General features: G+C 45.7%; 3 protein-coding genes across 5 annotated transcripts in view; 1 reads left to right on the top strand and 2 right to left on the bottom strand.

The window, feature by feature from the left end:
- FGD6 (FYVE, RhoGEF and PH domain containing 6) overlaps positions 1-25,232 on the bottom strand; it is a 172,726-nt gene that overhangs the window by 116,746 nt on the left and 30,748 nt on the right. The window lies entirely within an intron of this gene.
- On the top strand, positions 797-5,374 carry LOC138675981 (pneumococcal serine-rich repeat protein-like). 2 transcript variants are annotated; one of them, XM_069764722.1, is made up of 7 exons: positions 797-1,290; positions 1,660-1,742; positions 2,568-2,629; positions 2,716-2,802; positions 2,964-3,159; positions 3,308-3,467; positions 4,239-5,374. In XM_069764722.1, the coding sequence occupies exons 3-7, from the start codon at positions 2,585-2,587 to the stop codon at positions 5,338-5,340; spliced, it is 1,590 nt and encodes a 529-aa protein (XP_069620823.1). In that variant the 5' UTR covers positions 797-1,290; positions 1,660-1,742; positions 2,568-2,584; the 3' UTR covers positions 5,341-5,374. The 2 variants fall into 2 exon arrangements, with proteins under 2 accessions (XP_069620823.1, XP_069620824.1); XM_069764723.1 differs by having other exon boundaries at positions 797-1,742.
- On the bottom strand, positions 7,249-8,927 carry LOC138675980 (uncharacterized). Its single transcript, XM_069764721.1, has 2 exons — positions 8,492-8,927; positions 7,249-8,340 (listed from the first exon to the last, which is right to left on the bottom strand). Exons 1-2 carry the CDS (start codon positions 8,836-8,838, stop codon positions 7,455-7,457), a joined length of 1,233 nt encoding a protein of 410 aa, XP_069620822.1. The 5' UTR covers positions 8,839-8,927; the 3' UTR covers positions 7,249-7,454.

Raw genomic sequence — 25,232 nt, 5'->3', positions numbered from 1 at the left:
AGAGCCAACAAAGATACCCTCTTTCATCTTTCAATTGCCAACCTACTATGAAGAAAGACTTAGCCTCTATACTTTTAAGGAACTACAATTCTCCAATATCGACACTTTCTAAAATAAAAAAACTAGAGCTTATCAATTTTATCTGTCATTTTCGTTTTTAGCAGCATCAAATCTATATGAATTTGCTGCTTTTGTTCAATTTACAATTTTGTTAGAGCAGTGATTTTTTTTCCTCACCATTTCTTCCCACTTAAGATTTTTTCTTCCATTTTTCAGTATGGCATATTGCAAAAAGAATGGCATACGGTAATTAAAAACTACAATTTGTCTCGCGAAAGAAAACAAAAATTCTTTTGGAAGAGGGGGCAAATAAAAACATATGAACGAAAAGAGATTTGGTCTGTAAGGGGTTAAATGTTCCTAATATTCAAAAATTACAAGCCAGGGTTTTGTTATCACCCTGAACAATACTGTACAAAACAGTGAATGATAAATAAGCCTCTAGGGGGAAACAAAGAGGGCTTAAACTTATTGAGCAAAGGATTTGGGCACGATAATAATAGAATACTACTGTGAAACAACCCCAGCATATTATGTATGCCCTAGGGCTAGAGGACTGAGTCTCCAATGGCTCATCAATTTCAAAGGAAACCATTACTTTTATAGGAAATTACACAATCATGTACTTTATTTTAGAAGTTTTAGAAGTTTGTCAGATTTTCCTCAAATATGAAAAAAAAAAAAACAACTCACAATTTATTTGGGTACACGAGGTCTTAAAAGGGTTACTAAGGGTACGTTCACATTAGCGTCATGCGACGCTGCGTCGCCGACGCACGACAACGCATGCGTCATGCGCCCCTATCTTTATCATTGGGGACGCATGCGTTGCGTTGTCGTGCGTTTTCAGTAAAACGCACGACGCATGCGTCGTAACACCGCACCTGGGTGGCGTCGGAGACGCTACATGTTGCATTTTCGGAGCGCCAAAAAAACGCGCGCGTCGCTCGTGCGTCGTCAATGCGTTACAATTTCCCATTGAAACGTATTGACGACGCACTTGCGTCGCGGGTGTGCGTCGTGCATGCGTTGTGCGACGCATGCGTCGTAACATAAAATGAAACAAAAAAGTGTCTAGACAGTGTCTAGACAGTGCAAACAGTGAGAAAAACATCCCCCATATATAAAGAAAATGTAGGATTGTTTGTCACTTCTGCTGCCGGCTACACAACAGGCAACATCAGACCAGACACATCAGAGCAACTGTCTTCTCATCCGCTGTCCAGAGATGTAAGTATAGAATGATTATGTGCATTTTCTACATGTTTTTACAATTATTTTTGCAAGTAGTGTTTTATATTCTGCACTGTGGCTAAAGATATTGTGGTCTTTTTGGTCTGGTTTTGATGTACGGCATTGTGTATAGGATGGCGTTTCATTGTCTGCGGCCTTGATTAGTGTTCTTTCCAAGATTGATTTTGAGTTTCCATTTTTTGGTTTGGTGTTGTTTTTGTATTCAGTTGTGCTGTTTTATTCTTCCGTTATATGATGGCGTTTCATTGTCTCTGGCCCTGTCGGTTGTTTTGTAAAGTATGGTAGTATAGAATGATTTTGCGGCCTTTTATTACATTTTTATTGCAATTTGTGTATTATTTTCAGCACTGTGGTTGTGTAAAGAATTATTAGGCAACATCAGACCAGACACATCAGAGCAACTGTCTTCTCATCCGCTGTCCAGAGATGTAAGTATAGAATGATTATGTGCATTTTCTACATGTTTTTACAATTATTTTTGCAAGTAGTGTTTTATATTCTGCACTGTGGCTAAAGATATTGTGGTCTTTTTGGTCTGGTTTTGATGTACGGCATTGTGTATAGGATGGCGTTTCATTGTCTGCGGCCTTGATTAGTGTTCTTTCCAAGATTGATTTTGAGTTTCCATTTTTTGGTTTGGTGTTGTTTTTGTATTCAGTTGTGCTGTTTTATTCTTCCGTTATATGATGGCGTTTCATTGTCTCTGGCCCTGTCGGTTGTTTTGTAAAGTATGGTAGTATAGAATGATTTTGCGGCCTTTTATTACATTTTTATTGCAATTTGTGTATTATTTTCAGCACTGTGGTTGTGTAAATACATAGTTGTATGTTTCTGGTTGCGATGTATGGCGTTGTATCCCCTTCTATTTTCTCCGGCACTGTTGGTTTCATTGTAAAGTATTTATGTTTCTGCCCTTATTTTTTTTCGTGTTGAAATATTTTTTATTACAACCACATATTGTGTTTTTTGTGTTGATCCGTGCATACTGTAATTTTTCTTTTTTAAAAAAATCTTTTGGGATTACTACATTGTGTACTTGTTAATTTTCTTATCTTTAGCCTTTTGTACTCTGGCATTGGGTTGTCTCTGCCATTGTTTCTTTAATCTAATCAATGTGGCAGTGTAGTTTGCTCATCGTTAGTTCAGTTGGAGTGCAATGTTATTTGTGGTTTAAATGCCTTTTTTTTTTAATATTATTTATTGCATGATAGTGCATAGGAGCATAGTCAATGTTATTTTTTTGTTAATTTCAGAACTGCTTTAATTAGTCATGGCCAGCGGCAGTGATTCCGGCACCCCACCGCTGAGGAGTCCGGTGAGTACATGATCTACTATTGCTTGCTATATTTTCGCTGTCATTTGTAGATGGGTCACTCAACTTTTTGTTAAACTATTTTGCAGGCTTCTTCAAGTGAGGAGGAGAACCAGGAGGAAGAGAGGGAGCAGCAGCAGGGACCACGGGGCCAAGCTGTGGTTGTAGGACGGAGCGTAAGTATTTATTTCAAACCTTTATTTTTTATTTTTTTTTTTTTTTGCGGGTATTGGGGGGGTGGTGGTAGGGTGTGGTGTTGTGTGTAGTAGGTGTTGGTGGAGGAGATAGGGACAATTTTTTTCTCTTTCAAACCTTCATATTTTCCATTCTTTTCTAGGTTTCACAACGGGCCCTGGATGAGCCACTTAACATTGACCTAATGGTGGCATCAATAGAAGCACGGGGCCCGTTGTGGGACAGCCGTGACCCCCAGCACGCGGACCAGGGCATATTGCGGCGTCTGTGGTTGGAGGTGGCACAAACGCTGTGGGATGGCTTCGACAGCGCTAACGCCAAGGCCAAAGCCAGTTTCCGTAAGTATTTAAAAAATAGTGCTGTGACCCATCATGCCAGGATTACACAACCGTCTGTGATGTCTTTGATTGGGATTGCACACGGTTGCGTAATCTTTTTCGATATATTATCTAAAACCTTTTTTTTTTTTTTTTTTTTAATACACAGTTAAACAATTGAGGACCAGATGGCGCTCCATGAAGGACCGTTTCAAGAGGGGCCTGAAAAAGGAGGGACAGGCTCGTAGTGGTGCTGGCGCTTCAAGGACCTCGGTGTACAAGCATAACCGTATACTGCAGTTCTTGCGACCGGTCCTTGAAAGCAGAGAGTAAGTATAGTACCTATTCACACACCTAGTTTTCACAACATGCATATTCACATACTACATTCCAGTCACGTTGCTTATTGCCCAGCCATTTATTTTGCCAAGTACCAAGTATATAAATGAAGTAAAAAAAAGGCTAGTTCACAGAGTTGTGCAAAAATACATACTTTTCTCCTCTTGAATCATAAGCAGAGGATCAAACATCAGCACAATACAATAGACTATCTACGTGTTTCAGGTGACAGGGAACATCAGACCTGAAACGCGTAGATAGTTTTTTTATTGTATTGTGCAGATGTTTCATCCTCTGCTTTTGATTGAAGTTAATAATTTTTTTTTTTAAAACTTTTCACCACTCGTTGACCTTGAATTTTTTATTCATTTCTTATCTTCTCACACTTGCCAGGTGTATCTACGATTTTTTATACATAATAAAGTTAAATATAATAGATACGGCATACATTCCACTGCAAAGCTGGTTAGGTTCCCATGGTTGCTCAGCTCGCAGGACCTGTGATGACGTCTCGTTCACATGACCGTGACGTCATGGCAGTTCCAACCTAAGCATAATTGTCTGGCGTTGCAAACTAAAAACATGGGTGACTCTTTAGAATTAAATAAATACCGTTTGTTTAATATTGATGGTGCATATGCAGTGTCAATATTAAAAATAGTGTAATATTAATGGCGGTAATGGATACCTGGCGGTAAAATGTTCTGACGCATGTGAAATGTGATATTTTTTATACTAATGGTTTCCTTATGTTTTCACAGAACACACAGCAGCACCCGCGAGACTGTCCAATCCTCAAGACGACCCTCAAGAGCGGTCCTTTGTGAAGCGCCATCTGAACTGTCGCGGCCATCCCACAGCGAGAGCAGGTCTGCAACAACACAATCTGGCGAACCGGCAGCCGGTCCATCAGATGTTCCTCTGGCCGAGGCCTCTGTTGCTCCGTCCTTTGGGTCTTACCGACAGCGTCAGCGGGCCTCGGACAGGGCGCCCATGTCCGAATTTTTACATCTGAGTACCGTATTTCAAAATGGTTTCAAGGCGCTGTGCGATAAAATGTGCAATATCGAACGGCGTCTTGAAAACATCGAAACGGATCTCTCGAGGCCGGCAAAACATTTCTTTAGTGCCATTCACAACGGCATGGTGGAACATCTTACGCCGGAACTCCAGATTTCGTTCATGCAGGGCTGCAACAATTTATATGTCAGTGCTCTGCAGCAGGCTCGGGTCATGCAGTCAGCGACAAATATGCCCGCAGTACCATCGCTGGCTGCCATGACTCCGACTCCTGCTGCAGAGCACCACCACAGAGGTCCGCGTGCCGAGGGCCACCGCCGCCGCCACCGCCACCACAGAACTGAGCCCCAAAGTTCCGAGCCTGACAGGCCTTCAAGGGGGCACAGACGGGAAGCCGACCCCCACCCAGAGGGAGAGAGGAGGAAAAAGAAGAAGAAGAAGACCATGACGACCACAAGCACTACGTCCTTGGCTATGGCTGCTCCCCAAAGTACCACCAGAACACAGCCTGGGTCGACCCGGAGCACACCAAGTACCCAGGCTGGGTCTACACGGAGTACACCCACTACCCAGCCTGGGTCAACCAGGAGTACACCATCTACACAGCCTGGGTCGACCCAGAGCCGGAGTAGCCAGCCAAGGACACTGGTCGTCCCTCCTCCTCTCTCACCTGCTTCTGTTGCAGTCTCGCCACCACCATCCACTGGCTGGACTGATGTCGGCATCCCGTCTAGTGTCATAGAGTATGCTGCTTCCTCCCCCTCTTCCTCCTCCTCGGTCTCCTCATCACAAAAAACTGGGGGATATGAATCCCCTTTGGTTGCGGACATTGGCACCCCTTAAAACCGGGTTCCCTTTTTTTTTTTTTTTTGTAACACAAAATAAATTTGTTATATTTTTTTTAAAAAAAATTTTGGTTTTTATTGTCTCAAATAAAGTTTGCACCAAATCACACCTTGCGCCGTACACACAAATCGTGTCCTTGTAACACCAGATGTGCAATGTGTGACAATATTATCTCTATTTTTTTTAACATTTTCTTATATGGCTGTCGTTCATTGTACTCAGATGTTACAAACACAAACAGCATTGCTCAATATGTCACGTTTACAAAGTACCATCACACAACGATTTCAGTATGGATATAGTTGTTTTAACTTTGTCTTTTCTGAAATCGTAAAACGATTGAGCCCCTGCTGTGATTTTTTGGTTATCAGCAAATGATTTGGAATTTTTTTTGGGTAACTTATCAGAAGCTGTCATTGTTGGATTGGTGAGTTCACACCAATCCAGCGATGTCTTTGTTTTAAACAAGGGAAAATTGGGTAGTGCACTGTTTTAATCACTGAAATAAAAAGTTTACAATACCCCACTAATATAAAAAGGTGTCTACCAAGTCCCTCGCCGTCATCTTTCCGCACTGACACTGATTCCCGCCCGTAAAGCTGAGCACACCGTTGCCTTAAACGCTGTGCTGTGCTTTAGGGCTGGCACAGTACGGGAAGCTGACGGCGATGGACGTTTCACACACCGTAGTGTAAAGGTACCTTCACACATAACGATATTGTTAACGATATCGTTGCTATTTGTGACGTAGCAACGATATAGTTAATGAAATCGTTATGTGTGACAGCGACCAACGATCAGGCCCCTGCTGGGAGATCGTTGGTCGCTGAATAAAGTCCAGAACTTTTTTTCGTCGCTGGACTCCCTGGAGACATCGCTGGATCGGCGTGTGTGACACCGATCCAGCGATGTCTTCACTGGTAACCAGGGTAAACATCGGGTAACTAAGCGCAGGGCCGCGCTTAGTAACCCGATGTTTACCCTGGTTACCATGCTAAAAGTAAAAAAAACAAACACTACATACTTACCTAACGCTGTCTGTCCTCCAGCGCTGCGCTCTGCACTCCTCCTGTACTGTCTGTGAGCCGGAAAGCAGAGCGGTGACGTCACCGCTCTGCTTTCCAGCTCACAGACAGTACAGGAGGAGAGCAGAGAAGCAGAGCGCAGCGCTGGAGGACAGACGGCTGTAGGTAAGTATGTAGTGTTTGTTTTTTTTTACTTTTAGCATGGTAACCAGGGTAAACATCGGGTTACTAAGCGCGGCCCTGCGCTTAGTTACCTGATGTTTACCCTGGTTACCGGCATCGTTGGTCGCTGGAGAGCGGTCTGTGTGACAGCTCTCCAGCGACCAAACAGCGACGCTGCAGCGATCCGAATCGTTGTCTGTATCGCTGCAGCGTTGCTAAATGTGAAGGGGCCTTAAGGTTTTTTTTGTAATTAACATTACATTAACAATAGTAAATATCGTGAGTGTGGCATTACACAGATTGCTCTTTTTTTGTTGCTGGGGAGCTGTATGTGTGACAGCTCTCCAGCAACCATGCGACAACTAAACAACGATCTCGGTCCAGTCGTATCACTGGTCGGTATCGGTGGATAATAGTTTTATTAAATGTACCTTAAGAATATTGTTCAGGTGAGATGGAAGCAATGTTGACAGTGTCACCACTATTTGACTCTGGACGTATTATAGCATCCTGAGTACAATAGTGTTCACTCTGTAGAGTTTAGCAAACATGATCGTCTCCCTCCTTGTCAAGCCTTGTTCCATATGCAAATAGTCTGCAGGATTAAAAATGGTTGACAAGGTGGGAGCCGATTATGTTATGCCTCAATACTATGAAACACACAAATTTTGTGGCACACACATTAGTACTTTCAATAAATTCAATAAATTTCAATAAATTAGGATTTTTTAAATTTTATTAATATGTATAAACGTATGAATTTTTTTTTTTTTAAAACTGAAAGGCTCAAGAAGTGTATTTGAAAACACAACACATTATACATCCAGGGAACATTAAAACAATAACCATAGAATCACCATACATAGGATGGTTAAATGATGAACACAACAGTGTTTACATGACATCATAATAAAACATACAGAATTAGACCATTTCATCTTGCCATGAAACACGGCCAACATCGGAAACAAAGTATGCAGCAAATTGGTCCCTCATATGAGCAATCTCCACAGTTGTCCGCAGAGGATGATCTTGATAATCAGGCAATGGATTTTGTATGTGTTCATCGAGTTCCACGTTGACTCTCTCTTTATCAATAATAAAATTGTGGAGAACCACACACGCCTTCACCACCTCATCCACTGTCTCAATTTTCAAATTTATAGCGGATCCTAATATACGCCATTTGGAGACCAGGATGCCAAAGGCGCACTCCACAGTTCTTCTGGCCCTGGACAGTCTATAATTAAATATAGTTTTGGTACGGTCCAACCCACGACTGGAGTACGGTTTCAGTAGGTTGCCACTCATTTGAAAAGCCTCATCACCAACAACAACAAATGGCAGGTCCGGGCCGTCAGTGTTGGGAAGAGGTCGTGGATGGGGGAAATTAAAATTGTTATTGTACAATCTTTGGCCCATATCAGACTCCTTAAATGTCCGTGAATCATTTGCACGACCAAAGGCTCCAATGTCCACAGCGAGAAACCTGCAGTCCGCACCAGCAATTGCCATCAGCACAGTGGAAAAGTATTTTTTATAATTATAAAAAAGAGATCCACTTCTTGACGGCTTGGTAATCCTAATGTGCTTCCCATCCACAGCTCCGATACAGTTAGGGAAAGAACAAACTTTGTGGAATTTTTGGGCGTTGGCATGCCATATTTCTTGTGTAGGGATGGGCAAAAATTCCTCCCGGAGGTTGTCCCACAATGCGCGGCATGTGTCTGCAATAATACCCGACAGTGTTGAGACTCCAATCCGAAACTGGAAATGCAGTGATCTCAATGTCTCTCCGGTAGCCAGGAAACTGACAAGAAGAAAAATAAATAAATATAATTAATTTAATTGTTATGAATGAATTTTCCATTTTTAATTACAATCCCCCACCCCGCAAAACAAAAACATGTTAATTTAAAAAAGGGCTAGAACATATAAATCCTTCACATTCCATTACGTACCGTAGAGTCACCAGCAGACGCTCCTCAGGGGAAATCGATTTACGGAGCTGCGTGTCCTGCCTGGAAATGGTTCCTTCCACCAGACGCAGCAGATATCGAAAGCTGTCTTTTGTCATCCTGGTGTATTCTAAGTATTTGTCCTGGTTCTCATTTAATTCGCCAAAAAGACAATGGTACGCTCCACGACTCTCTCGGACTTCCACTATAGGGTGAAGCCAAAAACGCCGCCGACTCCTTCTCCGTAGTTTGTCTCTTCTCCTCTGTTCATGACAGGCAAAAGCATAAGCTATAGCAAGGGCTAATTCCAGCTCAAAAGTGAGGTAGATACTCTCCATGGAACGATCCATCTTGATGCTGTATGGTTGGAAATAAGGTATGCGGGGGTATATATACCACTATGACATTAATACCCACCCCCATCTACCCATTGGTGACATTATCGATTGTCAAGACACTAGACCCACCCTCTTCTATTCATTGGTGGTGTTATCTAGTGTCTAGACACTAAATTGTGGCTCAAGATCCAATCAGTGTTTGCCAACGCATGCGTCGTAAAACGCTGCGTTTTTTGGTAAAACGCACCAAAAACGCACCGAAAACGCTGCGTTTTACGACGCATCCGTCAGACGCTTGCGTCATAAAAGTTGCGTTTTGCGTGCGTTTCCGATGCGTCGTGCGTTGCGTCGGCGACGCAGCGTCGCATGACGCTAATGTGAACGTACCCTAAACATGACAGAATGTAAAAATTAGAAAACACATTAGTAGGGTTTGTGTCCTAAAGAAAAAGCAGTTGTGTGCACAATCCTACCGAGTGGACACCGTGCAGTGCTGGAGAGTATAAACCTTTGCAAAAGGGCTCATCCAGATGTCAGTGATTTTTGTTGTACGCAAAAAAACAGTCCGAGTTTTATCATTGTTGTTTTTCAGAGTTTGGTCAATATTTCATCACTGTTTGGCCGGAGACACACTAACATTTTTAAAATTGGTCCGATTTTGTTCCTGAAAGGTGGGAAGAGTGTCATGTGAGTACAATCCGATTTTTAACACCTAGCAGCCGAATGACATCCAATATACAAGCGAATGCGATCCGATTGCAATGAGATTTTAACGAGATTTTACATGGAGAATTGCTCTGTCATTTACACAGGTTTCAAAAGGAAATATTCAAGAGCTATAAATATTCAAGACAGATATAGATATATATATAGATAGATATATATATATATATATATATATATCTACTATATAAAGGTGTGTGTGTGTGTGTGTGTGTGTGTGTGTGTGTGTGTGTGTGTGTGTGTGTGTGTGTGTGTGTGTGTGTGTATGTATATATATATATATATATACACAGTGGGGCAAAAAAGTATTTAGTCAGTCAGCAATAGTGCAAGTTCCACCACTTAAAAAGATGAGAGGCGTCAGTAATTTACATCATAGGTAGACCTCAACTATGGGAGACAAACTGAGAAAAAAAAATCCAGAAAATCACATTGTCTGTTTTTTTATCATTTTTTTTGCATATTATGGTGGAAAATAAGTATTTGGTCAGAAACAAAATTTCATCTCAATACTTTGTAATATATCCTTTGTTGGCAATGACAGAGGTCAAACGTTTTCTGTAAGTCTTCACAAGGTTGCCACACACTGTTGGTGGTATGTTGGCCCATTCCTCCATGCAGATCTCCTCTAGAGCAGTGATGTTTTTGGCTTTTCGCTTGGCAACATGGACTTTCAACTCCCTCCAAAGGTTTTCTATAGGGTTGAGATCTGGAGACTGGCTAGGCCACTCCAGGACCTTGAAATGCTTCTTACGAAGCCACTCTTTCGTTGCCCTGGCGGTGTGCTTTGGATCATTGTCATGTTGAAAGACATAGCCACGTTTCATCTTCAATGCCCTTGCTGATGGAAGGAGGTTTGCACTCAAAATCTCACGATACATGGCCCCATTCATTCTTTCATGTACCCGGATCAGTCGTCCTGGCCCCTTTGCAGAGAAACAGCCCCAAAGCATGATGTTTCCACCACCATGCTTTACAGTAGGTATGGTGTTTGATGGATGCAACTCAGTATTCTTTTTCCTCCAAACACGACAAGTTGTGTTTCTACCAAACAGTTCCAGTTTGGTTTCATCAGACCATAGGACATTCTCCCAAAACTCCTCTGGATCATCCAAATGCTCTCTAGCAAACTTCAGACGGGCCCGGACATGTACTGGCTTAAGCAGTGGGACACGTCTGGCACTGCAGGATCTGAGTCCATGGTGGCGTAGTGTGTTACTTATGGTAGGCCTTGTTACATTGGTCCCAGCTCCCTGCAGTTCATTCACTAGGTCCCCCCGCGTGGTTCTGGGATTTTTGTTCACCGTTCTTGTGATCATTCTGACCCCACGGGGTGGGATTTTGCGTGGAGCCCCAGATCGAGGGAGATTATCAGTGGTCTTGTATGTCTTCCATTTTCTAATTATTGCTCCCACTGCTGATTTCTTCACTCCAAGCTGGTTGGCTATTGCAGATTCAGTCTTCCCAGCCTGGTGCAGGGCTACAATTTTGTTTCTGGTGTCCTTTGACAGCTCTTTGGTCTTCACCATAGTGGAGTTTGGAGTCAGACTGTTTGAGGGTGTGCACAGGTGTCTTTTTATACTGATAACAAGTTTAAACAGGTGCCATTACTACAGGTAATGAGTGGAGGAAAGAGGAGACTCTTAAAGAAGAAGTTACAGGTCTGTGAGAGCCAGAAATCTTGATTGTTTGTTTCTGACCAAATACTTATTTTCCACCATAAAATGCAAAAAAAATGATAAAAAAACAGACAATGTGATTTTCTGGATTTTTTTTCTCAGTTTGTCTCCCATAGTTGAGGTCTACCTATGATGTAAATTACAGACGCCTCTCATCTTTTTAAGTGGTGGAACTTGCACTATTGCTGACTGACTAAATACTTTTTTGCCCCACTGTGTGTGTATATATGTATATATATATGTGTGTGTGTGTGTGTGTGTGTGTGTGTGTGTGTGTGTGTGTGTGCGTGTGCCCGGGATTGGCATCTGCACCGTCGCAGCTACAGCCACAAAATTTTGCACAGTCACACGTCTGGACCCCGAGAGCGTCATAGGCTATATTGTGAGGCGAAATTTTAACCCCGCGCGTTCCAATTCACCAAACAATTTTGCCCCTATCTACATAATGGGGAAAAGTGTTGGAGGCAAATTGACAGCTGCCAGATGTGAACAAGGGGGACTTAAAGAGTGAGAGCGATGGCGCCAAAGAGTATATACCGTACAGTTGCTAAGGTGGGACCCCGACATGGGATACTCACCACACACGGGGATATGAACACACACATAAAATGCGCCACACACTACCATGTGCTTGAACACATATACCACCCTCAGCACACATTTCACCACACATACACCAACCTCGCCACATAAAAGTCGAAACACAAAAGTCGCCGCTCAAAACTCACCACGCGCAAAACTCGCCACATGCAAAAAATAGGCTCATGCAAAACTCGCCACAAGTGCAAAACTCACCTCATGGAAAACTCGCCACACGCAAAACTTGCACATGCGGAAAAATTGCCACATGCACAAAATTTGCAACACATGCAAAAGTTGCCTCGCACAAAACTTGCACATACTCAAAAGGCACCAGACATAAAACTCACCACGCGCAAAACTCGCCATGCGCAAAACTTGCTGCACACAACTTGCTACACTAACCTGTCACATGCAACTCGACACACAAAAAGTCGCTACATGCATGTCGCCACACACAACTCAACACACACAACTTGACAAACGAAACTCGCCCTAAAACACACACAAGTCTGGTATTAGCCTTCAAAAATAAAAATCTGATTAATAAGCAGACAAACTACAAGAGCAACAAATGTACCATATAGGAAATACGGCAGCTGTCAGTCACATGACCTGTCTATTATGTGTATGTGTGAGCTAATATATACTGCCAGGGTGAGGGCTTCCTGTTGGCTGGGCATTTATCAGGCTGACAATTTAGCTTACAAATACTGAGGTAAAAATACTGAGCAAATAACGTGTTAACGAGGTCTAATACAGGAGATCACACAGGTATATACTATATACAGGGGAGATGACACACATATATATACTATATACAGGAGAGATGACACACAGGTATATACTATATAAAGGAGGAGATGACATACAGGTACATACTATATACAGGAGGAGATGACATACAGGTATATACTATATACAGGAGGAGATGACACACAGGTATATACTATATACAGGAGCAGATTACCTACAGGTATATACTATATACAGGAGGAGATGACATACAGGTATATGCTATATATAGAAGATGACATACAGGTATATACTATATACAGGAGGAGATGACACACAGATATATACTATATACAGGGGAGATGACACACCGGTATATACTATATACAGGAGGAGATGACATACAGGTATATACTATATATAGGAGGAGATGACATACAGGTATATACTATATATAGGAGGAGATGACATACAGGTATATACTATATATAGGAGGAGATGACATACAGGTATATACTATATACAGGGGAGATGACACACAGCAGGTATATACTATATACAGGGGAGATGACATACAGGTATATACTATATACAGGAGATGACATACAGGTGTATACTATACATAAGGGAGATGACAAACATGTATATAGTGAGGTGAAAATGAGAGGTGTGAGGTGAAAATGAAAAGGTGTGAGTACAAAATGAGAGGAGTGAGGGAAAATAGTGTAGTGATCGGAAAATGACAGATGTGAGGTCGAAAAGACAAGTGTTAGGCGGGAATGAGAGGAGTGAGGGAGAAAATGAGAGATGTGATGGGAAAATAAGAGAAGTGACGTGCTATAACTAACCACAGATATTTACTATGCCCAGGTAACGCCGGGCTCTTCAGCTAGTGTGTATATATGTATATATATATATATATATATATATATATATATATATATATATATATATATATATATATATATATATATATATATATATATATATATATTTTATTTTTTTAAATTAGATATAGAAAGATCGTTCTAAATATGCGAGATACATAGTGCTTTGCGTGTGTTGCTCACTGTACATGTATTTTAACTAAATAAACTAATTTCCGAAAAAAAAATGCGTAGGGTCCCTTGAAATGTTATTAACCAGCAGAGAGAAAGCAGACGGCTGGGGGAAGAGGTTTATAGCCTGGGAAGGGGGTAATACCCATGGAGCTATTAATAACAGCTCACAACTGTATACGGAGCCTTTCCTGGTTATTAAAATGGGGGACCCCCTCAAAAAATGACATATGGCTGGGGGCAGATGTTTCTAGCCTGAGAAGGGTGTAATATCTATGAAGTTATTAATAACAGCTCACAACTGTATACGGAGCCCTTTCCTTGCTATTAAATTGGGGGACCCCCTCAAAAAATATAGTTCTTACAGATAACGGTATTTCTCTGAGCCCATGACGGCACCACGGAGAGAGGGGATCCGCCCACCAAGGACAGGAAACCTACGGATAAAAAGGCGGTACCACTCTCCTGCATCAGTTGTTTTACATAGAGAACGATGGGAGACTACTAAAACATTTGTTAATTTTAACTGTTTATCATAAAGAGATACCGCGTGACTTTAAAACTATGAATAGACTATGGCACTATTTTGATGTGAGCACCCACAAGTGAAGGGAGGGAATGTACGGGTGCCGTCATGGGCTCAGAGAAATACCGTTATCGGTAAGAACTATATTTTTCTCTGATCGCCCATGACGGCACCACGGAGAGAATTGCATAGATAGTACATTCAGGGAGGGACCACCGCCTCCAGAACCCTTTTACCGAAAGTAAGATCTGAAGAGGAGATTAGGTCCAATCTATAGTGCCTATAGAATGTGGATGGTGAGGACCAGGTAGCAGCTCTACATATCTGGTCAATGGAAGCTCCGGCCTTCTCCGCCCAGAAAGTTGCTACTGCCCTTGTTGAGTGAGCCTTAACCTCCCCGGGAACGGACATCCCACTTGCCGAGTATGAGAGACTGATGGCGTCCGTGATCCATCTTGCTATGGTGGCTTTAGATGCTTTTTTCCCCTTCCGGGGACCCTGGAAACACACAAACAGAGAGGAATCCTCCCTACTCTCTCTAGTGACTTATAGATAATGTAAGAGACATCTTCTTACATCTAGTGTATGTAATGTTTGTTCCTCCTTGTTTTTAGGGTTGGGACAGAAGGAGGGGAGAGATATCTCTTGAGACCTGTGAAAATGATAGAGTCAGCCGAGGCGTCAGCCAGGAAAGCCGCAGCCCCCCGTATTACTGGTAAAGTATTCAGCATCGAGTCTCGGGAAGTCTTCCCCTTTAATTGACCCTCCAGTTGATTTAACCAGATCATTAGGGAGCGAGACGTGCATGCAGCTGCTACTGCTGGTTTTAGGCCTCCTCTCGCTGACTCCCAAGAGCCTTTGAGGAAGGCGTCCGCCTTCTTGTCCATAGGGTCTTTCAGGACCCCCATGTCCTCAAACGGGAGAGCGAATTTTTTTGATGCTTTAGCTATTGCTACATCTAATTTGGGGGCTTTCTCCCAAAAGGAGCAGGATTCATCCTCGAAGGGGTATTTCCTTTTTGGAGTTAGGAGAGTCTTTTTCATGGGTTTTTTCCATTCTTTCTTAATTAAAGCTGCAATTGCGTCATTAAGCGGAAAAGCTCTTCTCTTTTTTTGTTCTAGGCCCCCAAACATGATGTCTTGTGCCGATTTTTTAGGGTGGGAGTCTACTAACCCCATAGTACTTCTCACTGCCTTTATGAGGCCATCGGTGTCCTCTAGTGGGAAACAATTGTGCCCCCCCGAGGAAGAAGTGGATGATGAAGATGAGGAGGATACTGAACTCGCACTATCGCTGTCAGATTTTGAGACAGGAGACGGGGACCTGTGTCTGATCTCTCTCCGTTTTTTTCCCCTTTTTAGGGATTTAAAGGTGTCTTCCACTTGCTCCTTAATCAGGTTTTTTAGATCGGTTGCAAACCCAGGCAGGCTTTCAGATACTGTCTGTTGTATGCAAGAATTACATAGCTGCTTCTCCCAGGCGGGTGGAAGATCCTCTCTACAGATGGCACAGATTTTGTGCTTTGTTTTACCTACGCTTTTTCTCCCCTAGAAGAGACAAATAATCTTACTGTCTCTGACTTTCACGAAGATCCACTTACCACCTCCAGGACCCATAAATACCGGTTGGGGATTCTCTGCCTCTGGCTTTTTCCCCGACGCCGTACTGGACTCGTTACTATGTTGGGACCATTGGCGTTCTTTGCTGGTGTCCTTTCTGCTGTCGCCTTTTTTGCTGCTGCTGCTGCGGCGATGGTATAGGTGGAGGTGATTCTGGCAAGGGTGATGCCGGGTCGCTCATACTGCTGCTGGTCTGCGGTCGCTGCTAATAACGCTTTCTGCGCTCGAGCTGCGACGACTGGTAGCTCCTGAGGCTCCTGCTGATATATTGCAGAGCCACTGGGAGGAAGTAACTTCTCCCATTTAAATCTTTCCCGCCGTCTTTTTTTTTTTCTTCTTTCTTTCTCCCGGCGCCTGCGCAGTAGCGCCCAGCCGACGGCGAGGAGCGCCGAACGCCGGCGCCTGCGCAGTTGAGCTTCTGCGGTATCGCAGATTCCCCCGATGCCGCCTGCGCAGTGGCGCCCAGCCGACGGCGAGGAGCGCCGAACGCCGGCGCCTGCGCAGTCGAGCTTCTGCGGCCTGATCGGTAATCCCCCGCGCCTGCGCAGTAGTCGCAGTCAGGCTTCAGCGGCGCCTGCGCAGATCCGACCGCCGGCATTTCGCGAGACCAGTGCAACTCCGGGCATGCGCCGGACTTTCAAGATGGCGCCCGGAGTGCAGATATGGCGCTGCTGACCGGCGCCCCCGGTCCTATGCAGTCCCAACCGCGTGGCTCTGCATGCCTGATGGCAGTGCAGTGTGCAGGCTGACGCTTGTATGGGGAGGGCCGCGCCGCACCTCCCGCAACCACAGAGGGACCCCCCTGGATGTTGCCGCTGCTGCATCTTACCTGGGGAGGTGACCGCGAACTCCTTGTCACCTCCCCCGCACACCCTAGAGGCCCACTAGCCCCCAGCGGTGGCGCTTCGGGTCACCACCCCAGCCGAGGCAGAGGGACCCCAGCTGCCTGAGTCGGACTGGTTGGCCCCGGAATTCCAACGTTGATCTGGTAAGTCCGTAGGTCTCCCATCAAGGACAGGAAACCAACTGATGCAGGAGAGTGGTACCGCCTTTTTATCCGTAGGTTTCCTGTCCTTGGTGGGCGGATCCCCTCTCTCCGTGGTGCAGTCATGGGCGATCAGAGAAAAATGACGTAGAGTTGCCCCTATAATTATTAATCAGCAAAGGCTAGGCAGACAGCTATACCAGCACTGTTCTAATTATATAGGTCACCGACATCTTTACATCTATCTATTCTATGCGTATATATCTATTCTATTTTATTTGGTCAAGCTGGGATTTAACTGCATGTGGCTGCTGAAATGTCGGGTTTTCAAGGACATGAGTGCAGCGTCGGACTGGAGTAGCTTGGGCCCACCAGAGAATATCATTCTAAGGGCCCACCATGCTTAACCCCTTCATGACCCAGCCTATTTTGACCTTAATGACCTGGCCGTTTTTTGCAATTCTGACCAGTGTCCCTTTATGAGGTAATAACTCAGGAACGCTTCAACGGATCCTAGCGGTTCTGAGATTGTTTTTTCGTGACATATTGGGCTTCATGTTACTGGTAAATTTAGGTCAATAAATTCTGCGTTTATTTGTGATAAAAACGGAAATTTGGCGAAAATTTTGAAAATTTCGCAATTTTCACATTTTGAATTTTTATTCTGTTAAACCAGAGAGTTATGTGACACAAAATAGTTAATAAATAACATTTCCCACATGTCTACTTTACACCAGCACAATTTTGGAAACAAAATTTTTTTTTGCTAGGAAGTTATAAGAGTTAAAATTTGACCAGCGATTTCTCATTTTTACAACGAAATTTACAAAACCATTTTTTTTAGGGACCACCTCACATTTGAAGTCAGTTTGAGGGGTCTATATGGCTGAAAATACCCAAAAGTGACACCATTCTAAAAAATGCACCCCTCAAGGTGCTCAAAACCACATTCAAGAAGTTTTTTAACCCTTCAGGTGCTTCACAGCAGCAGAAGCAACATGGAAGGAAAAAATGAACATTTAACTTTTTAGTCACAAAAATTATCTTTTAGCAACATTTTTTTTATTTTCCCAATGGTACAAGGAGAAACTGAACCACGAAAGTTGTTGTCCAATTTGTCCTTAGTACGCTGATACCTCATATGTGGGGGTAAACCACTGTTTGGGCGCACGGCAGGGCTTGGAAGGGAAGGAGCGCCATTTGACTTTTTGAATGAAAAATTGGCTCCACTCTTTAGCGGACACCATGTCACGTTTGGAGAGCCCCCGTGTGCCTAAAAATTGGAGCTCCCCCACACGTGACCCCATTTTGGAAACTAGACGCCCCAAGGAACTTATCTAGATGCATAGTGAGAACTTTGAACCCCCGGGGGCTTCACAAATTGATCCGTAAAAATGAAAAAGTACTTTTTTTTCACAAAAAAATTCTTTTAGCCTCAATTTTTTTCATTTTCACATGGGCAATAGGATAAAATGAATCCTAAAATTTGTTGGGCAATTTCTCCCGAGTACGCCGATACCTCATATGTGGGGGTAAACCACTGTTTGGGCACACGGCAGGGCTCGGAAGGGAAGGCGCGCCATTTGACTTTTTGATTGGAAAATTAGCTCCAATTGTTAGCGGACACCATGTCGCGTTTAGAGAGCCCCTGTGTGCCTATGCATTGGAGCTCCCCCACAAGTGACCCCATTTTGGAAACTAGACCCCCCAAGGAACTTATCTAGATGCATATTGAGCACTTTAAACCCCCAGGTGCTTCACAGAAGTTTATAATGCAGAGCCATGAAAATAAAAAATAATTTTTCTTTCCTCAAAAATGATTTTTAGCCTGGAATTTCCTATTTTGCCAAGGGTAATAGGAGAAATTGGACCGCAAATGTTGTTGTCCAGTTTGTCCTGAGTACACTGATACCCCATATGTGGGGGTAAACCACTGTTTGGGCGCACGGCAGGGCTCGGAAGGGAAGGCACGCCAATTGGCTTTTTAAATGGAAAATTAGCTCCAATCATTAGCGGACACCATGTCACGTTTGGAGAGCCCCTGTGTGCCTAAACATTGGAGATCCCCCACATATGACCCCATTTTGGAAACTAGACCCCCAAAGGAACTAATCTAGATGTGTGGTGAGGACTTTGAACTTCCAAGTGCTTCACAGAAGTTTATAACCCAGAGCCATGAAAATAAAATAAAAATTTTATTTTCTCTAAAATGATTTTTTAGCCTGCAATTTATTATTTTCCCAAGGGTAACAGGAGAAATTTGACCCCAAAAGTTGTTGTACAGTTTCTCCTGAGTACGCTGATACCCCATATGTGGGGGTAAACCACAGTTTGGGCACATGTCGGGGCTCGGAAGTCAAGTAGTGACATTTTGAAATGCAGACTTTGATGGAATGCTCTGCGGGCGTTACGTTGCGTTTGCAGAGCCCCTGATGTGGCTAAACAGTAGAAACCCCCCACAAGTGACCCCATTTTAGAAACTAGACCCCGAAAGGAACTTATCTAGATGTGAGGTGAGCACTTTGAACCCCCAAGTGCTTCACAGAAGTTTATAACACAGAGCAGTGAAAATAATAAATACGTTTTCTTTCCTCAAAAATAATTTTTTAGCCCAGAATTTTTTATTTTCCCAAGGGTTACAGGAGAAATTGGACCCCAAAAGTTGTTGTCCAGTTTCTCCTGAGTACGCTGATACCCCATATGTGGGGGTAAACCACTGTTTGGGCACACGTCGGGGCTCAGAAGGGAAGTAGTGACTTTTGAAATGCAGACTTTGATGGAATGGTCTGCGGGCGTCACGTTGCGTTTGCAGAGCCCCTGGTGTGCCTAAACAGTAGAAACCCCCCACAAGTGACCCCATTTTGGAAACTAGACCCCCCAAGGAACTTATCTAGATATGTGGTGAGCACTTTGAACCCCCAAGTGCTTCACAGACGTTTACAACGCAGAGCCGTGAAAATAAAAAATCATTTTTCTTTCCTCAAAAATGATGTTTTAGCAAGCAATTTTTTATTTTCTCAAGGGTAACAGGAGAAATTGGACCCCAGTAATTGTTGCCCAGTTTGTCCTGAGTACACTGATACCCCATATGTGGGGGTAAACCACTGTTTGGGCACACGTCGGGGCTCGGAAGGGAAGGAGCACCATTTGACTTTTTGAATAAAAGATTGGCTGGAATCAATGGTGGCGCCATGTTGCGTTTGGAGACCCCTGATGTGCCTAAACAGTGGAAACCCCTCAATTCTAACGCCAACACACCCCTAACCCTTATCCCAACTGTAGCCGTAACCCTAACCACAACCCTAACCCCAACACACCCCTAACCCTAACCACAACCCCAATTCCAACCCAACCCTAACCCTAAGGCTATGTACCCACGTTGCGGATTCGTGTGAGATTTTTCCGCACCATTTTTGAAAAATCCGCGGGTAAAAGGCACTGCGTTTTACCTGCGGATTTACTGCGGATTTCACCTGCGGATTCCTATTGAGGAATAGGTGTAAAACGCTGCGGAATCCGCACAAAGAATTGACATGCTGCGGAAAATACAACGCAGCGTTTCCGTGCGGTATTTTCCGCACCATGGGCACAGCGGATTTGGTTTTCCATAGGTTTACATGGTACTGTAAACCTGATGGAACACTGCTGCGGATCCGCAGCGGCCAATCCGCTGCGGATCCGCAGCCAAATCCGCACCGTGTGCACATAGCCTAATTCTAAAGGTATGTGCACACGCTTCGGAAAACGCTGCGGATCCGCAGCAGTTTCCCATGAGTTTACATTTCAATGTAAACCTATGGGAAACAAAAATCGCTGTACACATGCTGCGGAAAAACTGCACGGAAACGCAGCGGTTTACATTCCGCAGCATGTCACTTCTTTCTGCGGATTCCACAGCGGTTTTACAACTGCTCCAATAGAAAATCGCAGTTGTAAAACCGCAGTGAAATGCGCAGAAAAACCGCGGTAAATCTGTCATAAATCCGCAGCGGTTTAGCACTGCGGATTTATCAAATCCGCTGCGGAAAAATCCGCAGAGGACCAGAATACGTGTGCACATACCGAAACCCTAACCCTAACCCTACCCCTAACCCTACCCCTAACCCTACCCCTACCCCTAACCCTAACCCTAGTTCTAACTCCAACCTTAGTGAAAAAAAAAAAAAATTCTTTATTTTATTATTGTCCCTATCTATGGGGGACAAATGGGGGGGGGTCATTTACTGTTTTTTTATTTTGACCACTGTGATAGATTATATCACAGTGATCAAAATTCACATTGGAACGAATCTGCCGGCCGGCAGATTCGGCGGGCGCACTGCGCATGCGCCCGCCATTTTGGAACATGGCGGCGCCCGGGGAAGAAGACGGACGGACCCCGCCAGGATCGGTAAGTATAAGGGGGGGAGATCAGGGCACAGGGGGGGGAGATCAGGGCACGGGGGGGCGTCGGAGCACGGGGGGGGAGGGATCGGAGCATGGGGGAGAGTGATCGGTGTGCGGGCGGGTGGATCGGTGTGCAGGGGGGGTGGATCGGTGTGCAGGGGGGGTGGATCGGAGTGCGGGGGGGTTTGATTGGAGCACGGGGGGGTGTGATTGGAGCACGGGGGGAGCGGACAGGAGGACGGGGGAGCGGAGCACAGGACGGAGGGGAGCGGGCCACAGATCGGGGGGCTGGGGGGGCGATCGGTGGGGTGGGGTGGGGGCACATTAGTATTTCCAGCCATGGCCGATGATATTGCAGCATCGGCCATGGCTGGATTGTAATATTTCACCATTTTTTTAGGTGAAATATTACAAATCGCTCTGATTGGCAGTTTCACTTTCAACAGCCAATCAGAGCGATCGTAGCCACGAGGGGGTGAAGCCACCCCCCCTGGGCTAAACTACCACTCCCCCTGTCCCTGCAGATCGGGTGAAATGGGAGTTAACCCTTTCACCCGATCTGCAGGGACGCGATCTTTCTGTGACACAGCATATGCGTCACAGGTCGGATTGGCACCGACTTTCATGACGCATACGCTGTGTCACAGGTCGGGAAGGGGTTAAAGGTACCGTCACACTAAGCGACGCTGCAGCGATACTGACAACGATGTCGATCGCTACAGCGTCGCTGTTTGGTCGCTGGAGAGCTGTCACACAGACAGTTCTCCAGCGACCAACGATCCCGAAGTCCCCAGGTAACCAGGGTAAATATCGGGTTACTAAGAGCAGGGTCGCGCTTAGTAACCCGATGTTTACCCTGGTTACCGTTGTAAATGTAAAAAAACAAACACTACATACTTACATTCCCGGTGTCTGGTCATGTCCCTCGCCGTCAGCTTCCTGCACTGACTGAGCGCCGGCCGTAAAGTACAGCAGTGACGTCACCGCTGTGCTGTACTTTACGGCCGGCCGGCCGGCGCTCACCAGTCAGTGCGGGAAGCTGACGGCGGGGGACATGACCAGACACCGGGAATGTAAGTATGTAGTGTTTGGTTTTTTACATTTACAACGGTAACCAGGGTAAACATCGGGTTACTAAGCGCGGCCCTGCGCTTAGTAACCCGATATTTACCCTGGTTACCAGTGAAGACATCGCTGGATCAGCGTCACACACGCCGATTCAGCGGGAGATCCAGCGACAAAATAAAGTGCTGGACTTTCTCCAGCGACCAACGATCTCCCAGCAGGGGCCTGATCATTGGTCGCTGTCACACATAACGATTTTGTTATGTGTGACGGTACCTTAAGGGGTACTAGCTGCAGAGTCTTCCCTTAGCTTCCATCTAGTCAAGCACCCTTATCTGCAGCAGATAATTATGGGTAAACAAGACAAGTGCTGCCGAACACAATGATATTCTATAAGAACAAAGATTTTATTATTTAGACATGTGCCACATACACACACTAGACATGACACATACGCACAAGTCACACCCTAGACACAGGATACATACACATGATACACACCAGTCACACACTAAACACAGGATACATACACTTGACACACACCAGTCACACGCTAGACACATGACACACTTACACAGGATACAAACACCAGTCACACACTAGACACAGGATTAAAGATGAGCAGACCCTTGGATGTTCGGGTCCAGCCGAACAGTTAAAAAAAAGTCCAGGTTCGGGTACAGAACAGTACCCGGACCCCATTCACTTGAATGGGGGGCCCGAACTTCCAGTGTTTACCACTCTGTGAGTTGCAAGACAGAGTGGCAAACACTGCTTCTGATCGGCGGTAAAATCATCCCCGCCAGTCAGACAGCTGAGGTCCACACGCTGTCAAATGATCTGAGCCTGCAGCTGTTATTGGAGGTATAGTTTACCTCCGGTCACTGGCGTCGGCTAACCTCATCGAGGTTATGGCAGGTCACTGAGGCTGTGTTCCCAGCTGGGCCCCTGAACTGCAGTGGCCCTCATCATCCGCCCTTCTCCACACAGCCTCGTCATCCCTCCTTCTCCACACAGCCTCGTCATCCCTGCTTCTCCACACAGCCTCGTCATCCCTCCTTCTCCACACAGCCTCGTCATCCCTCCTTCTCTACACAGCTCATCACCCCCCTTCTCCACACAGTCCCCTCATCACCCCCCTTTTCCACACAGCCCCTCATCATCCCTCCTTCTCCACACAGCCTCATCATCTGTCCTTCTCCACACAGCCCCTCATCATCCCTCCTTCTCCGCACAGCCCCCATCATCCCTCCTTCTCCACACAGCCTCGTCATCCCTCCTTCTCCACACAGCCTCGTCATCCCTCCTTCTCCACGCGGCCTCATCATCCCTCCTTCTCCACACAGCCTCGTCATCCCTCCTTCTCCACGCGGCCTCGTCATCCCTCCTTGTCCACACAGCTCCTCATCATCCCTCCTTCTCCACACAGCCTCGTCATCCCTCCTTCTCCACACAGCCTCGTCATCCCTCCTTCTCCACACAGCCTCGTCATCCCTCCTTCTCCACACAGCCTCGTCATCCCTCCTTCTCCACACAGCCTCGTCATCCCTCCTTCTCCACACAGCCTCGTCATCCCTCCTTCTCCACACAGCCTCGTCATCCCTCCTTCTCCACACAGCCTCGTCATCCCTCCTTCTCCACACAGCCTCGTCATCCCTCCTTCTCCACACAGCCTCGTCATCCCTCCTCCACACGGCCTCGTCATCCCTCCTCCACACGGCCTCGTCATCCCTCCTTCTCCACACGGCCTCGTCATCCCTCCTTCTCCACACAGCTCCTCATCACCCCCCTTCTCCACACAGCCCCTCATCATCCCTCCTTCTCCACACAGCCTCATCATCCGTCCTTCTCCACACAGCCTCATCATCCCTCCTTCTGCACACAGCCTCATCATCCCTCCTTCTCCACAGCCTCGTCATCCCTCCTTCTCCACACAGCCTCATCATCCGTCCTTCTCCACACAGCCCCTCATCATCCCTCCTTCTCCGCACAGCCCCCATCATCCCTCCTTCTCCACACAGCCTCGTCATCCCTCCTTCTCCACGCGGCCTCGTCATCCCTCCTTCTCCACACGGCCTCGTCATCCCTCCTTCTCCACACAGCTCCTCATCACCCCCCTTCTCCACACAGCCCCTCATCATCCCTCCTTCTCCACACAGCCCCTCATCATCCCTGCTTCTCCACACAGCCTCATCATCCCTCCTTCTCCACACAGCCTCATCATCCCTCCTTCTCCACACAGCCTCGTCATCCCTCCTTCTGCACACAGTGACCTCATTACCCCCCCTTTTCCACACAGACCCTCATCATCCCTCCTTCTCCATACAGCCCCCTGATCATCCCCCTTTTCACACAGCCCCTCATCATGACCCTTTTTTCATGCAGCCCGTCATTATCATCTCCACTTCTCCACACAGCCTCTCATCATCTTCCCTATACAAGCCCCACTCTAGTTACATCAACCCTTTCCAAAAAACATCCTCTCACCACTCACTGAATCCTGGGTCTTCATTCCTATTTGTTCAAGGGTTCTTTGCGCAGCCCCTTGGTCCTCTCCTCACGGGGCTCCATGGTGCAGCCTCTCATTTCATTCCTCTCCAGCAGCCTGAGCCTCAGAACAACGCTGCTTCCTGGTCACTGGTCTGATGGAGGCCCCGCCCCTTCCGGTGACATCATGCCATTGCCCTCAGGTTCTAAAAAAAATCTTCAACTCCGCTCTAGAGGCTCTGTGCTGTGTGCAGTCTCACAGCCTGTGGCTCTGTGCTGGGCGGGTTATTCCACACCCAGTGCCGGCTGTCTGCACTGCTCAGCAACAAGTGATGTGAGGTGAGCGCTTTCTCATCACCTGCTGCTGCCGCTTCTATTGATCTCATTCAGCACACCACAGCTGATAGAGCGGTGAGTGCCACGAGATCAGCAGAAGCCGCAGCAAATGATGACAAAGCTCTCACGTCACTTGTTACTGAGCAGTGCAGACGGCTGGCACTGGGTATGGAATAAAGAACTCACCGCTGGGTGCAGGCACTAATAATGAATGAGGCAGGAGTCTGC

The sequence above is a fragment of the Ranitomeya imitator genome, chromosome 4, assembly GCF_032444005.1.
Source record: "Ranitomeya imitator isolate aRanImi1 chromosome 4, aRanImi1.pri, whole genome shotgun sequence".
Lineage (NCBI taxonomy): Eukaryota > Metazoa > Chordata > Amphibia > Anura > Dendrobatidae > Ranitomeya > Ranitomeya imitator.
This window is presented reverse-complemented; position numbering and strand designations above follow the sequence as displayed.

What these genes read in the sequence shown, in the direction of transcription:
- LOC138675981 (XM_069764722.1), top strand. Translation starts at nt 2,585, where the DNA reads ATGGCCAGCGGCAGTGATTCCGGCACCCCACCGCTGAGGAGTCCG. An exon ending in CTGTGGTTGTAGGACGGAGC is followed by an intron (nt 2,803 to 2,963) that starts GTAAGTATTTAT and finishes ATTCTTTTCTAG; the next exon opens with GTTTCACAACGGGCCCTGGA. An exon ending in CAAGGCCAAAGCCAGTTTCC is followed by an intron (nt 3,160 to 3,307) that starts GTAAGTATTTAA and finishes TTTAATACACAG; the next exon opens with TTAAACAATTGAGGACCAGA.
- LOC138675980 (XM_069764721.1), bottom strand. Translation starts at nt 8,838, where the DNA reads ATGGATCGTTCCATGGAGAGTATCTACCTCACTTTTGAGCTGGAATTA. An exon ending in CGTCTGCTGGTGACTCTACG is followed by an intron (nt 8,341 to 8,491) that starts GTACGTAATGGA and finishes TCTTCTTGTCAG; the next exon opens with TTTCCTGGCTACCGGAGAGA.